The 17,390-nt window shown below is 41.0% G+C and overlaps 1 protein-coding gene across 15 annotated transcripts in view; it reads right to left on the minus strand.

The window, feature by feature from the left end:
• The window catches only part of ICA1 (islet cell autoantigen 1), a 66,029-nt gene that overhangs the window by 18,209 nt on the left and 30,430 nt on the right, over nucleotides 1-17,390 (minus strand). For all 15 annotated transcript variants that reach the window (XM_053409470.1, XM_053409467.1, XM_053409475.1 and 12 more), the window contains 2 exons: nucleotides 6,508-6,633; nucleotides 6,226-6,324 (listed from right to left, as the gene is read on the minus strand). In XM_053409470.1, the coding sequence (XP_053265445.1) occupies nucleotides 6,226-6,324; nucleotides 6,508-6,633 (225 nt within the window). The remainder of the gene's footprint in view (nucleotides 1-6,225; nucleotides 6,325-6,507; nucleotides 6,634-17,390) is intronic.

Below are 17,390 nucleotides of genomic sequence, written 5' to 3' on the forward strand. Positions count from 1 at the left end.
AAGGGTTGTTCCACATCATGCCCACTATTTTAAAAAATGGTGTGTGGGTGTGGGTGTGAAGGAATGAAAGGTGAAGAAAAGATGTTTTGGGCAACTGTTGCTGATGGGCTGCGGTCATCTCCCCACCCTGGGGACATCAGGGCCATGGAGCTATGATGCATCGTTCAGTTCTAGTACCACCACTGAGTGAATTTTATTAAAGTGCATGCCACAATTAGTTTGTTAGGGAGGAAATTCCTTTGGTGGCCTTGTGCTCATAAGAAGCACTTTTGATCCAGCAGAAGTCTCCATTAATGGAAGAAGAGGGGAGGGTGGGGTGTTTTTTGTTTGCCAGTTCATCCTTCCTCCTGAAGCATCTAGATGTTCTGAAGGGTCCCCCACTATCTCAATTCATTTTCTGTGACATTGGATTCTACAGGGGTAAATTGGCAAAAATCGCCTCCCCTTGTCGTCCATTAGTAGAGGCATTCACAGGATCAAAAGCTCTTCCACGAGTGCAATGGCTCTAGCAGGATTCCTCCCATAGTCTTTAAGGCAGAGCTTTCCAAACTGTGTGTTGCAATACGTTAGTGTGTCAGCTGCAGTGTGTACATGTGTTGCGTGATAAGTGTCTGTATCTCTTATAAGGGCTTAGTTTAATCTCTGGTTTGCTAGTAAAACTGAAAAACTGTGTTGCAGAATGACGCATGTCTAAAAAGTGTGTCACCAACATGAAAAGTTTGGAAAGCACTGCTTTAAGGAGTCACAAGACTGCTGCAACAGACTAACACAAGTTAATCTATTTGAAAAGAAAGAAGCATGTTGCATAGTTTTGCAAGTTGTGGGAATTATAATAGAAGATATAATAAAATGCTGTTCCAAGAATCATACTCTTAACCTCATTACCACCATGCATTTTTCAGGCTGCCAAAAGATTGAACATTCCACTTATAAGTTTACAGTTACATTTTCAGTGTTCTGCCCACTTAAGATTATTTTTGTTTAAAAAAGTTTTCTGTTTCATGCTATTTGCCGTTGCATGGTCTGCATTCTGAGATAGGGAAAGTGATGCATCGGGCTGTTACCGTATTTTTCGCTCCATAGGGCGTACCGGACCACAGGGCACACCTAGTTTTGGGAGGCGGAAAACAAGAAAAAAATATTCTGAACCCCAGAAGCCAGAACAGCAAGAGCGATCTGGCTTCTGGGATACCGTGTGGCTGTTCTGGCTTCTGGGATAACCGCGCCAAGCCTCTTCAGGGCAGTGGGATGAAGGCTCCCCCTGCCCAAAGAGGCTGCGCAGGGCTAAAGCAGCAGCCAGGACAGGCGCGTCGCTGAAGGGGCGCTGCGCCTTCTCTCTCTCTGCGCAGCGCCTCTCCCTCACATGAGAGGTGCTGCGCAGAGAGGGAGAAGGCACAACGCCCTTCAGCGAAGCTGGAGAAGGAACAGAAGGAGACCCTTCTGTTCCTCCTCCGGCTTCGCATGACAGGCGCGTCGCTGAAGGGGCGCTGCACCTTCTCTCTCTCTGCACAGCGCCTCTCCTTCACATGAGAAGTGCTGCGCAGAGAGGGAGAAGGTGCAGCGCCCTTCAGCGAAGCTGGAGAAGGAACAGAAGGGGGGTCTCCTTCTGTTCCTCCTCGGGCGTCGCTGCAAAGAGGGAGGAGGAACAGACGGAGTCCCTTCTGTTCCTCCTCTGGCTTCCAGGTCAGGCGTGTCGCCGCAAAGCCAAGGAGCCTGCATTCGCTCCATAGGACACACACACATTTCCCCCTCATTTTTGGGGTGGAAAAAGTGCATCCTACAGAGCGAAAAATACGGTAACTGGAAGGTTGATGGTTCGAACCCACCCAGAGGCACCTGTGGGCAGGATTCCTGCATTGCAAGGGATTGGACTAGAGGACCCTCGAGATCCCTTCCAACTCTGCGATTCTATGATTTGATGAGTCTGATTCTGATGTTTGACTAACATGTTGCCATCCTACCATGTAGGAAGAATATTGTTTTATGCAAATACAAGTTACAAACAGCAAAAACAAGTTTTTTAAAATTAAATTATCTATCCATCTTTTGAAATACTAGGGCACACAATAAACCAAGTGGGGCACAATCAGATTTTCTTCACACATTCTCAGATGATCTACCACAAGGTTCTTAATTCCAAACAGGGTGCCAAGTGGAGAATATTCTGTTTTATCTCCATTAGCTCCTGTGTTGGGCCCAAAGCTAAACAAACTGATTCACTAGTGGAGGCGTTGCAAAGTCCTGCCAATGTAATGCTGATCCAAAAACAGCTGTTTGTACTTAAGTTACCTCTGGTATTTTAAAGTGTTTTAGTTAACAAACAGGCAATTTCATTTCTTCCTCCCGTCACAATAAGCTTTTCTATAAATATTTACATGAATTAGAAGCCCGGGAGATGCATATATTCCTCAAGCAGGTGAATTAACAGAAGAGGCAACAGCAAAACCCTTATTAAGGAACATTATTGCCTAGTTGAACCTAGATTGAAGCTTGCAAAAAAAGCAATTTATATAAGATGACTATTTTTTACACAATAATTATTTATACATAGTCTAGGCTCGGTTACCTTTAGAGACTAAGAAATTGCCTCCAGATGATTTATGAGAGTTGGTATAGGTTTTTTTAATGTGACAATGAGTAACAATGAGTGTGTAAAAGCAGGCTAGGAAACATTTCTGCGAGCTACTAATTTTGTATATTTCCACATCTGAAACAGTCACTTGATCAAGATCATCGACTGATTTTGAAAGAATATATTTCATTAAGGAATTTCTATGCTTTACTTATATCTGGGGGTAGTGGCGTCACTGTGGTCTCCATCCACAGAATATCCACAGATATTCTGTAGCAGAATATCCAAATGCACACAACCATAGTGTGACCTTATAACCCTTGATAGCTTCACCCTTGTCTTTTTAATTATTCCAGTTACTTGAAATGTTTTATACTGTGATGCCAATAAAGGTATTTGATTGATTGACCCAGATACCAGTTAAACCACTTAGATCAGTAACGGCAGCAGCAGAGCTCAGGACTAAATAATATCACCCTATAACCTTGTGCTCTTACATAATAAATAATAATAATAATAATAATAATAATAATAATAATAATAAATTTTATTTATATCCCACCCTCCCCAGCCGAAGCCAGGCTCAGGGTGGCTAACAACAATAAAATAGTGCAACATTCTAAAAAATCTAACATCACCCAAATGGAACCATCCTTAAGAAAACATATGAATGGACATAAAACCCAGAAATAGATTCACTAGTTTTAATGTTTCTGTTTAGCATCTGTTTAATGTTTCTGGTTAGCATCCATTTGAAAAAAGAGGAGTACTACAGGTAAACACTCCATTAACTGTCTTGATCTACTTCTGGTCATTCCATCTTCACAACTGAAGTGGATTGTAACCAATGAAAGCTTATGCAATATTAACAACTACATAATTGGTCAGAAAAAGGTACCGCTAAATTCAAACTTTGAATAAGTTAACCAAAAGCCTACATGATAATCCTAAGCATACAGACAAAAGAGAACAGGGAAAGAAATTGCAAAGAAAGCAGCACACTCACAATAACTGCGTTCTGGATTAGGAAAATGAACACAGTACAAGTACTAAATCCAAACTTTGAAATTTATGCCAAGCAGAAAATTAAAACAAAATACACGTTAAATGAATATGTTATGGCAGTTTCAGTAGCATTCTGGTACAAAGTTATACAAATTGTTTTTCTTTTTAACTACTACTGGCAAGAAGAACTAGGTACTTGTAAATAAGGTTTATTTTTTAAATAAATAAGGTTGAGTAATAGCAACGACGTATCTTCTGGTGATGATAATGTTAAAATACAGAATACATGAAAGCAGCAGATAGAAGCTGCTGATGAAACTGTAAAGACATTAATTTACCTCACAGGCTTTGTAGCTGCCTCTGTGTCTAATCAAACTCATTTAAAATTAGGAATGGACTCCCCCCTCCCTTTTGTAAGATACATAGCAACCATATAATACAATTTGTAATGTAACAGATACCAGATACAACCCCATCAAATCCTATTTGCCTTTTCATGAGAAATGGTGAGGCTCACAGCAGTAGTTATGATTACTAGGTCCTCAGACTCTACTGCAACATTTAAGAATTTTAGCCTCCTTCTCAGGGTTGTGGAGATGACAAGGAACCTAGTTATATTTTCCTGAGCTCATCTTCAACATTTCTTCAATAATATTTTCTAAATCATAAAATAGTGATGCTTCACTACTGACCATTGAGAAAAGGGAAATTGAGAAAACACTGAAGGTCCCCTAATACAAGGTTACTGCAATTTATCCTTCCACCATTTCCTTCCTCACATATTACCATTCTTATTTGTTCCTATGTCCTCTTTTCTTTCTCTCCTTTCAATATTAAAGCAGTTAAAATAAATTTATTTATCTAACAAAATTTATATACTGCTTGACTGTAAATAGAACCTCTAAGCAGTTTACGAAAGCTAAGTGGTTTACAAAATATCCAAGTTTAATAATACCATATGAATGGTGCGTCCATGTTCTCTATTCAGCATATTTCAAAACTTAAAATGTTAATCTTTAACACAAAAAAAGGAGTCAAGAGGAATCAACACTCTCCTAACAATAAAAAGAATGAATCCTGAAAGCTTGAACAAACTCCCCTGGTTACCCCCAAGCAACAAAATTCTTGGACTTGTTAGTGCGTTAAAAATATTCTCTTAAACACAAATACAACTATCAGGAAACACAGCTGCAATTACATTACTTCCACAATATACCCTGAAGCTAAGAAAACAATTTTTATCAGATTGTTCATTACCAGAGTTTAGCAAAGAGAGAAGAACTCCCACTGCTAAAGCAATGTATTATTTCCAGACACGTTCCCAAGGGCAGAGTCTCTCTTTCTGGAGATAACACTTTAGCATGAATAAATGATCACTTCATAAAATTGTTGATTTATTAATTATATTATTAACTAAAATAGAAAACTGAAAAGTAAACCTGTTGAACTTAAAAAACTTAACCTTCACCAAGTTGTACTCAGATGCTAGAAAACCGACACACTTCCTTAATTTGGACAGCTGCAGTGTGGTCTGTGCAAATAATTATTTAACGAAACTAAGAACATGCTTATTCTGCATTAGGAAGGCAAGGCATTCCAAAAGATAATTTTCCCGTATGCTCATTTCTGATAACAGGAGAACACACTTATAAGCAAGCTTCACTAGTATGAGTGTGCTGTAGTGGCTATTGTGTTGGACTTACTGACCAAACTTACATACCTGCTTAGCTTCAAATTCAAATATCTGCTTTGTAACAAAGTTCAAGGCCAAACTAGATGTGATATGGATTGTGCAGCTGGTTTATTTAACTAACCACTGTTTGTTTTAAACCAAAATTCCTGGTTTGCATATAGCACTGAGCAGTGATTCTTCTGAACTTGACAGAATTCCTCACCAGGCCATGCAGGGGTGGGGAGAGGGGGTGAGGCAGATGCTTTGCTCTAGGCGACTGAAGACTGTCTGCAGAGCACCAAACCATGGTTTAGAATTATAAGGTAAAGGTAAAGGTACCCCTGCCCGTACGGGCCAGTCGTGTCCGACTCTAGGGTTGCGTGTTCATCTCGCTCTAGAGGCCGTGAGCCGGCGCCGTCCGAAGACACTTCCGGGTCGCGTGGCCAGCGTGACGAAGCTGCTCTGGCGAGCCAGCACCAGCGCAGCACACGGAATCGCCGTTTACCTTCCCGCTATAAAGCGGTACCTATTTATCTACTTGCACTTAAGAGTGCTTTCGAACTGCTAGGTGGGCAGGAGTGGGACCGAACAACAGGAGCTCACCCCGCCGCGGGGATTCGAACCGCCGACCATACGATCGGCAAGTCCTAGGCTCTGAGGTTTTACCCACAGCGCCACCCGCGTCCCATTGGTTTAGAATTACATGCATACCAACCCAACATTATGGGTTACATACATGGGTTGACCCAAATGTATGGGATTACAACATACATTTTAACATTCTTCTTAATACATGTTAGAAGTGGCTGCTAGCATAGTGTGTGTGGACTAGCTGCACTTACGATATATAGAAATTGATGAACACTCCTAAGTGTAAAAAAGTTCTACAAAAAGGAAGCTTGACACCCCTCTTTCATTTATCCAAATTACTTCGCCAAGTAGGCTAGAAATGAACAAACCACTATATATGCCTTACCTTTAGCATCATGAATTCATATGGCTGATACCCTTTGAAACTTTCATGAATAGCTGCCATGGTATGAGATGTTTTTTCCCAAAAGTGAAGTAGGGTTGTCTGTAATGGAAAGAACCAATGAAAGTTAACACTTGCATGTTGACTGACACTTAAGATTTCCTGCTCATATACCCAACCTTAGCCTTATGGGGAGGAAAACTTGATTGGACTGCTACATAAAGGCAGGTGGGTATCATTCTTAAGCAGAAGTTCTGGTTTAGTGGATACTTTCTTTTCCGATACCTGGTATGTTGTGAGCACATGAGACAGAAGATTACATCGGCTTGCTCCGAGAAGATCCACTTTTTGACAAACGTCAGTTTTCAGTTTGTCAAAGTTCAGTTTTGCATGGCGGACTTGTGCTTGGACCTATAAATATAGAGAGTTTCAGAGAGTAAGAGCTTCTTCAGATACCAGGACATCCCAGAAAACACCCACTCATCAGCATGTCTGTCTTATTTCCAAATATTCAGCAGGGTCATTATTTGTTTTATTTAATGGATTTATAAACCACACTTCAATTAATAAGTTCTTGGAAGTACTAGCGAATAAATTTGATTCTCCAGAGGTAAGCAATATCCACAGAAGCAAATAAATTTTCATGCTTGAAAAAGGCAGATTACACACACACACACACACACACACACACACACACACACATACACACTTACTTACAGTGCAGTCTCAACAAAATCTATGGCAGGGCAAAACAACAAAACCCAAAGTTTGTTGCAGACGTAGCTGCTACCTCTCTCACTCTTGGCAAAGACAGACAATGAATACCAGTGACTAATGGTAGGTCCAGCTCTCAAATATGCCTATTCTTCCATCAATATATTAAGGTCATATTTCTCAGGTGACCCACTCTTTCTTAGACCACATTTTTGTCAATAGAAGAATTTTCAAACATTACCCTGGAACCTAATCCAGACACTTCCAGAGCTCAAGCCACCTGGGACGTCTTCTGACAATGTTCCTGCCCTGTTCTATAATATATTGACTGTCTACATTCTAATCCTACCATGTTCACACATTAACTTAGACACAAAGGTTTCTGTGCTTAAACTGGCAAAAGATACATGACACAAACGATGCATGTACTTCTGAATTATCTCACTCAGGCAACAGCGGCTGGGGGATGGGAACAGAATCATACTTCACCTTTTTTATTTATTGCAGGTGAACTCATTCACTTAAACACACAACATACGCTTTTTCACCTGATTATTACTAATTGCATTTATTAGTCTCTCTTTTTTTCACAAGGAGTGACCCAAAGCAAAATGAAACAAACATTAAAATGAAATATAATAAGCAGGACAAAATTAACTTAAACCATTCAAATCTGAGTATTTTTTTTTTTTTTTGCATGTAAGCTTTTGTTCAAAATGCAAATACTGTGGATTGGCTTGACCTCACTTTGTTGCAAGTGGTATTAGAGTATCGGACTTAAAAATACAGCAGGGTTGAAAAGACAATAGAAATGGTATCTATGTAAACTGATCTTTCTATTCCCACTCCCATCCTGTAAGGCTGCAAAGGATTGCAGTTGTGATCCTACCATTTCATTTTCAAAATATACTGTGTAACCTAGTGACTGGTTTAATAATAATTAAAAAATCTAATATGCTTTACCCATATGTCAATGCACCCCAGGATTCATTACTCAAACAGCTTAGTCAGTAGCAGTCCTGAGCACTTCAAAATGGGCATTAACTGTAGCAGAACGGGCATTAGCTTCCAAGTATTTGTCTTTGGGAAGAGTATGATTAAACCAACATCCCATAATCTAGAATCCTGTCTCACAACATACTGTAATATCCACAAAAAAACTCATACATGCGGTCTTTGTTTATTACAACTGTTGTTTCTTAAGAGAAATAGTTTTTTTTCTTATGCAACACCACAATTATTTTCTTTTTTAAGGGATGGATAACTTATAAACAGGAAAGGATGACTAACATTAGATGTACTTGACCCAATATGTAACATAAGGCCATATGCTTTCTGTGTCAATACCGGTTATTATAATACTTAGAGCACTGTGGTGTTACCAAATGCTACATGTTTTCCTCTGCCAAGACAGGAAATGTTCCAGTATCAAGTTTTATTAACACGGATGGATTCTATTTTATACTTGGAAGGTACAAGAGGTTCCAACACAGCAGTGCAGGGCATTGAGTACAGAATTCAGAACAGCAGAATCATAGAATTGTAGAGTTGGAAGGGACCTTAAGGGTCATTTAGTTGCAACCCCCCGCTATGCAACTAAAGCATCCATAACAGATGGCCACACAATCCCTTTTTGAAGATGGGGACAGTTCCCTGCCTCCCATCTGCAGGGAGCTCACCTGTTCTCCAAGAATTCTCAAAGATTATAGACAGAGGCTCTGAGATTACATCCACAAGCTCCTTTACTACCACTGAATGCAACACATAAGGCCCTGGAGATTTAAATTCATTTAAGGTAGCTAGTTGTTTCCTTACCACCTCTTTTCCTATCTTGGGCTGTAGCTCCCTCTTTGCATCTTTTATTCTATTATCATTATGTTGAGAACTGCTTTCCTTTTCAGTGAAGACAGAGGCAAAGTAGGTACTAAGCAGGTGGAGAAAAGAACTGCTTCTCTCTACAGGAATGGTGAAGAAGGAGCTATAGATGGACTCAAGGGCTGGCTTGATGGCAGCCCTTCTTAGAATCATGGTCAGAAATAGGTTGACAAACTCTTGTTTGGAGCTAGCCAAATTTGCGTGCTGAGGTCCCCCAAAACACCCTCTCCCCAATAACTCACACCACACGCATAATTTTTGTTTAAGGTTTTTGGCATAATTTTGGCCACAACTTTATTAGCATACAAATTGTGAGTGGTTGCTTAGGCATTGGTTAAGACTATCTGTCCCCCCCCCCCCGCCTTGGGGACAGCACTGGCTCCCGGATTCCAGCGAAAGCCAGTGTGGAGGAACAAGTTCAGCTGCGACACAGACCCTCAGCTTCTCCCCGCATGCTCCTAGAGGCTTACACGTGCAGCAGCAGCATTGGAGGGGCAGGCACAGCCAATCCATACCCCTCCACCAACCAATTTAAACCAATGCCTAACCGCCAACCTTACAAGTTGTGACGATTTGCTAAGCAGTAGGCAAAACCCAAGAGGCACACACTAATCAGCCAATCAGGAAAATTCCTACTGGGCCCCCGCACCAATACGGACGACCCCATGACAGGCAAAGCAAGGTCAAGGCGCAAGCCCAACAAGGGAGGGCGGGCGGGAGATCCGATGTCCACAGCAAAAGAGAAAGTAGCCTGCTGTGGACCCTGCTTAAATAACCTCTGATCCCACCCCTAACTTTGCAACATCAATTTTACCCCAGCAACACCCAGCATCCACCAGCGTTAGGCTCCTTAATCTCCACCTGCCTAATTACCAGAAGGGTGCTTTGACCATCCCCATCCGCAACACGTGCTCTCCTTTAGTGAGAACACGCTTTATCATTAATACTGGAAGTCACATTGGCAAACCACAGTTAGCTTTGGGAAGGGAGGGGTAATTCACAAGAGAAGGAAATATGAGGAAAAGAGTGTGAGAGCTTGTGAGGTAGTCATGGTCTTCTAGGAGAATGAAAATATATAGTCTTTAAAATGAGCTCATTCCACACAGGCTAATCCTTTCCTACCAATCATTACCAAGGCAACTGCAGATGTTTTCAAGTTGTGTGACTGAACCCAGAGCCCCATGACTTAGCTATCAATTTAAATGAATGGGAAAGCTATTACATAACAACTTGCATCTGGGCATGCACTAGAATCCACCACCCACAAGAAATAATGGAACTGGAGTACAGGCTTCATTCACATGAGGGAAACAATGCATTACAGCTCTCGGAGTAAATAGGGATTGGTCTACTCTTAGAGAGAAATCCCAGAAAGCGATAAATTGCAATGAAATATTTTCCACAAATGTCTTTCTCCATATTACCCCCTTATTACTCTTGTGAATGTTCCCATGAATGTTTTCCAGGAATTTTTCCTCACACATTACCTCAGATACAGGTCACAGAAAAGTCTTTGCCTTATTAATGTTGGGACATTATCTATGTACTCAGTGCCGTATCCGAGTACTGAGAGGTAACAGAAGTATCTGTTAATTCACAGGACCTGACGCCTCCCTCTCCACCCTCTATTCTCAGATGACAATACCCCTTATGCTGGATCAGGATCTACAGGGGAACACATGCAGCTTTTTTGCTGTAAAGGAGATGAGATACAGTTTTCTAACCACAAACACTGGGAATTTCCTAACTGAAGGGGATGCACTATGATGTCCAGCAGTAATATTAAGTTTATTAAACTTATTTTGTTTCCCCCCCTGTAAGAATGTCAGTGCACATTTAGCTCTTCCCTGTCCCCAAAACTGATATAGAGAACTGAGCCAGGGAGGGCAAGATATTTTACTGGATATTTGCTGGTGAAACAGAAATTGAGCTTTGAGATTTACAAAATGGAGTAAAATGTGGCAGAATGGGCTGGTTCTGGCAAAACAATTCTGGATACATAAACTGGTTTATTGAGCCAAAAACAAGTGTCATGCTCAAACATTTCCCCTTCCCCATTCCCTTGACATGCTGGCTCCAAATGTGATTTGCTGAAACTTGTTTCCCATGACATCTGAATGAACATCTTCAAGTTAACCAAGTATTCAAGTTACCAGAAGAGTGTCTACTTTTGCAGAACACAGAAAGGGTTTAGGGGCAATAATGCTATGAGCTGTGTAGGAGATATTTTAGATTTACAATGTAAATGGTATTTTGGTCCTGCCAAATTGTACCATTGTATTGTTATACTGAATGTATTTTTAGCGCATTCCTATGCATGTTTATGCAGAAGAAAGTCCTACTGAATTCAAAAGGGCTTACTCCCCAATACGACCGCACAGGATTGCAGCCTTAGTTAACTAAGCTATGTATGTTTTTCTGTTGGCACTGCATTGTGTTCTATTGGATGAGGTGATTTAGCAGTGCACACACAACTGAATTATGGAACTTGCTCCTACAGGAGGCAGTGATGACCGCCAACCTAGATGGCTTTAAAAGAAGATTAGACAACTTCATGGAAAGGGCTATTGAAGGCTACTAACCATGATGGCTATCCTTTGCCTCCACAGTTGGAGGCAGTAATGTTTCTGAATATTAGATGCTGGAAACACGGGAGGAAGTGCAACACAAGGGGGCTTGTGAAGAAGGCGCAGCAGAGACTGTACTTTTTGAGAATTCTAAGGAAAAACCATCTTCCGCAGAAACTGCTGCTTGCCTTCTATCACTGTGCCATTGAGAGCGTGCTCACTTATGGCTTATGTGTGTGGTACGGAAGCTGTACTACCCAGGACAGGATGGGGTTGTGCAGAGTTGTTAAGGCAGCAGAGAGCATTGTTGGCTGCCCACTCTCCACCTTAGAGCAGATTTATGCCACAAGGTGCCATAGGAAGGCACTGGACATAGTAAAAGATCCATCGCATCCTGGTCACTGTCTCTTCGAGCTCCTGCCGTCGGGACGGAGATACAGGACAATGAAGACAAGAACGAGCCGTCTTAAGAACAGCTTCTTCTCCAGAGCGATCTCAGCCCTGAATGGGAAGCCTGGACTTTGAAAGTCATCTAATCTTCCTTGCTGTACTATGCTGTATTGTTTTAATTAGTGTTTTTATGGAGCAGTCGAGTAATTTCGTTGTCCCTGAGAGGGGGCAATGACAATAAAGATATTATTATTATTATTATTATTATTAACTATACTCAAATCGTGCTTGCAGGTTTCCCCACAGGCATCTGACATGGCACTGTGAGAACAGGATGCTGGACTAGATGGGTCATTGAGCTGATCCAGCAGGCTCTTCCTATGTTCTTACAAACAATCTTACCCCACCAAGCAGGCATAACTAGAGGATAGGATTGCTCTATTAATTGCTTGTTGTAGTTTCTGATATTTGAAGCAAAACAGAACTCTTTGCTGCTTTGTTTTCTGATCATTTCAAATGCTGAGGTTTTAGAAAGACCCCAAACAGGCTCTATTTAGGCCACTAAAGCTGGAGAAAACAACAGGCACCCATGAGGTCAGAATACTAGAATGCTTTTGCTTTTAAAGTGTCGTATCTCTTTGCTGTCCTGGGCTGCTTGGAGACAAAGGGTGGGGTATAAATTCCCTCAATGATAGTGTAGTTATTATTTCAATTTCTAACCTGGCTTCTGACTTCAGTTTCTAATGGATGAAACCACCATTAAACATGTGTGTCAACACAAACTTAGTTTTGGCATATTGATTGTTCATTCATAGCCAGCCCAAATAAGGCCTTACACCACTCTCTAGAAAATAATTCTGCTCAGATTTTGCAAAGGACAGAAACCAAAAGGAAGCAAAAAGCTTCTACATTTCCATAATGTGTACAGTTAGTGGGTCATCTGCAGAACTATGTGATAAAAATGATTTACAGCTGGACTGAAATGGAGAAATAAGAGTAAAGAAATAGGGGATGAATGGAAAAGTAAACAGGAAGGAAACACAGCTGCTGGGCGGATGTTTTTTACAGAACAGATTTGCTATGATTGCCACTCTCGCTTTCAAGACTTGGTAGAGGGTTGGATTATACCTAATGTGGTCCATCTGCTTTACTTTTGCTACATAAATTAATTGCAAGCATAGAATGCAGCTTACTTTTCATCTTTTTCTCCGTTCAAGACTCAAACACAAATATTGACTGAACTGAATTAAAGGAAAAACACACAGCTGACTGGGCTAGCATGCCATTTCTCCCTTCGGATTTTCACTGTTCTTGTCTCAGTGTTCAGTGTTCAACACTGAAAGCAAGTAAAACCTGAGCAGGGTGGCAGACAGGAGAGTCTAAAAGGCACCCGGCAGGAAAGCGTTTCTGACACTACAGGCATCCTTTGCAAAATGATCAGTTGATTTTCAAGGAAACTGAAACTATTATTGTTCCATTAAGAAGCAATGCAGAAACACATCACTTTTACTAAGAAAAAGAGAATTTTAGTTTGGTAATAATTGGGTTTTTTAGGATCTAAGTTGTGTCATCTCTTAGAAGGGATGGTTGGGATGGTTACATTTTAGTCTTCTTACCTTAATACTCCCATCCACATGTAAGCACTGTGGAGCACTACAAGACTTATCTTTGTGTAAGCACACACAGTTCATGATGCAACCCCCTTTTGTTTTCTCAAACTACTGCTCAATAATATCTAGTTTTGACAATAACAGGTTTTGTGGCTAGTTGAAAAATTTCACAGAAGCAATAAAGGAACCGCCTATAACTTTATAATTTTTTGACACAATTGGGTGAAGTTTGTAGGCATGGTGGCCCCTTTTAAGGGGATGCATACTGTCAGGTTTCAGAGTAGCTGCAGTGGTTTTCTTGTGAGGGCAATCTTTACAGTTTTGGGGGATTCCTCTAAGCTCCCCTAACATTTAGTGGGCAATTTGTAGGGGGCGGGAAGCACACACCAGCTTCGAGGTAAGAAATCTACTGAATTCCAGTAGGATAGATGCAGGCTCAGTCACCTTGAAGGTTGATTTAGATCAGGCATGGCCAAACTTGGCCCTCCAGCTGTTTTGGGACTACAATTCCCATCATCCCTGACCACTGGTCCTGTTAGCTAAGGATGATGTGAGTTGCAGTCCCAAAACAACTAGAGGGCCAAGTTTGGCCATGCCTGATTTAGATAGTGGTCTAAAAGGAATGCAGTTTTGTAGAAAATGGTTTTCAGTTTGAAAATGGCATACATCATAGAATGGGTGGGTGCAAGAGATAGAGATGGCTGTAGGAGCTAGAGAATTATGATGAATGGAGAAAAAACAAACAGCTTTGGGGTTGATTTCTGCTCAGTTGGCACCAAAAATCTCAGAAACCGAATGCAAAGCTGAACTGGCAGGAATGAATGTGGCAGAGGCACAAGGAACTGACCATCCCACATTTTCCAAACAAGCACCATTAACAGAACTAGAAAAGAATGCAGAACAGACAATGACAAGGTGATATATTACTTTAACTTCCCTCCCCCAAGGCACTGTGATTGAAGAGCCCTGGTGAAATCATTCCAATCAGATTTTCAGTCAGGGAAGAGCTCGCCTTGCCTCCTCTCTCCACATTGGCATTTTCCTTGTACAGCAAGCTTCAAACTCTGAACAGACCTAGAACCTAGGCAGAGTGTATATTTTATGATGGTTCGTATTCACATTCAATCTGTTACATTGTATCTTCAACCAATTCGCAGCAAAAAAGACTGAAGGAAAATGGTTCTCTTTCCAGAACAATATGCCCAATATGGACCATGCCACTATAAGACTGCCACTCCCAACTGCAATATGTTAAAAAAAGAATTATGAGTGCTTTTGATTGTCTATATTGCAATATACTTGTGGCTGGTGACATAAACAAGGCACACACCAGGGAAGGAGAGGAGAGAGAGGTGGAAGAGAGCCGCAGTCCTCTGATGGCACAGCTAGCCATGAAGGGGGGAGGAAAGGAGAAGAGAAACGGTGACACCATTTTGAAAGCCCCTTCTCTCACCTCAGCTGCTTTCCTGCCCAAAGAGCCAGGTTGCTTTATTTGCCTGAGGGAGGAAAGTTCCTACCAAGCCAGTCCTATCCTTCTCCAGAAGTTGACTACTGTCTTTGGAAGGACTCCATAAGTGTGGCTGGAAAAATGAAAAATGAAAAGAGAGAGACTGGGAACTGATGTGTGTGTAGGAAAACGAGACAATTTCTGGGCTAAGTTCTAGTGTTAGAAACTTGACTTCTTTCCTTCATGGATGCAGTAACTAACTTCTTTATTCCACTTCCCTGCTTTTTTGTGAGGAGGGAAGGAAAGAAGACAGTTGTTGCACTGGAAGAGTCTTTTTTTTTATAGCCACAGGAAAGGGGATAGGAGGAAAACAAGGAGTGGATTTTTATGGAAATAATTGGGTTTTACAACTGCATATTGTTTACTTGTATTTACAGTCCACCTTTCTTCCACCAGGAAACTCCACACTGTCACCTATCCCAGCACTGACCAGACCCAGATGTGCTTAGATTCAGCAAGGTGGCAGCCTCATGTGGGAGCCATGCTCAATAGCTAAAAAGAGAGGCTACCACTCAGGTATGTGTGTCAGTCATTCCATATGCCCTGTAAACCTGCACCTTTAATTGTGAGGGCGTGTGCAAATAATCTGTAGTTCTTCAGAAATAAGGAAAAACCTGCTCGCCACATGCTGAGGGGCATATTCCAAGACTCTTCCCTGATACTGAACACAGATTCCAGGCTTTATCTCTGGTGACTCATAGCACAAAGGAAACATTGGGCATGGTACCTTTTTCTCTGTGTGCTTGGTCTGATTCATATGTACACAAGAAACTGTGTGTGCAGATTCAAGTCCCTTGCTTCCTGAGAAGCAGAGGCTGGGGGATATGTGAATTGAAGAAGAAAAACACCAGGACGTGGGCAACAAGCTGAAGACCTATGAAAAAACGGTTTCGAGGAAGGATGCCAACATTGGGATACATGTTCTGTGACCTTTGCATGGAGTGGGCATGCAAAGGAAACTCTGAAGTATATTGGTTAGCAAACTAAGAGTTTGGAAAGATGTGTGAGAGGGAGAAAAAGAGAAGAGAGGCAGAGAGAATGAGAATAAATTTACCCGCCAAAAATTGGCTACCAGACCACTAGGATCATTTCTGCTGTAAACAAGGGGTGGGGCACATTCCTTTCCTGGTAAACTTCCAGCGCCACATGCCAGTGGTAGGTAGAACCAGAGGCAAAATTGGATGGAGCAATGTTTGTAAAATTTTATTTTTTGTATAATAGGCTAGCATCTGCATACGCTCACTCACCCTCCTCTGTCCTTCATCTAGACAAGTGAAGGGCTTTATTACAGTTCAAGGGCACATTCCGTTCAGGCGAAAACGCTCAGCAAGGGTGTGGAGCTGGGCTGAGTGAGGGGTGCTGCCTGGAGGCTGAGAAAAGTCCAGTTCTTTACCCAGTAACTTTAGTTTTCATGTAATATAGGGAATCAGCCTTTTATATTAACCTGGCCTGCATTACGAAGATTTCTTTTTCTACTTAACAAATTATTCATTCATTAAGATCAAGCATAGATAGCTTTCCTCTCACAGAAGAAAACAGGAGACATCCTGCAGCAACAGAACTCTAAAATGCAACCACTCACTTACTCCAGGGCTGATAAAATATTTAAAAAGTGGGAACAGCATCTCTGCTGTAGCAACCCCCCCACCAAAAAAAAGTAGAGGTGGCCAATGCGTCTGATGTAGAGAATTCAACAGGTTCACTCAACAAGCCACATGCTTAAAAGTACAAAACAGTGTGCAAAGATATTAAAAAACATAGGAGCTGTTCTTTATAAAAAATAAATAAAAACCTTTTGATTTATGGCTGTGGGAAAAAAGTCAAAGAGAAAAAAAATGTAAACAGGAGATTCCATTGATTTTTTTTTTTAACAAGAACCTCTGGGACAGACGAGGGGAAAAAATGCCTTGTGGGCCATCTGTGAACAGTCTCTGCTATCGTTTTGCTAAAGGCATCTATGTTTGCCAGGTGCTGCTGCAGCTTTGCTTGAAAGAAACAAATCTTGCTCAGACACATCATCGTTAAAGACAAAAAAAAATGTTTATGGTAGCGCTTCAGATTCCATGCTCTTCTGTCAAGAGAGGGAGGATAAAAAACAACCACCATGAACTGGTTTTTTAATAAAACAACAACAACTCAATTGCATCATGCCTCTAGTAACCTAGATTAATTCAAGTTATATACTTTGTTTTTCTTGATCATAATATCTCTACTTAACCTCAGTATAAAAAACAAAAAACCATGGGGGAAAATATTGAATCTAATTATTGAGGCAAATCTATTCAGGGGCTAACAATGTCACTAAAACACAGTAAGAGCAAATGTAAGTCATATTTACTGGATGTCTCTTAAGTTTTTAAACAATGAAATTAATTCCTATCTATATAGAAAAAATTCTCATTATTGTCTTCCTTCAGATCCCCTAATTTTATTGTTTAGCTATGTAAGTTCCAACAGAGGATCAGGAGATTATTATACACCCCCTTGTCATATCTAGAATGTCTT

Source organism: Podarcis raffonei, chromosome 12, assembly GCF_027172205.1.
Source record: "Podarcis raffonei isolate rPodRaf1 chromosome 12, rPodRaf1.pri, whole genome shotgun sequence".
NCBI classification, from domain to species: Eukaryota; Metazoa; Chordata; class Lepidosauria; order Squamata; family Lacertidae; genus Podarcis; species Podarcis raffonei.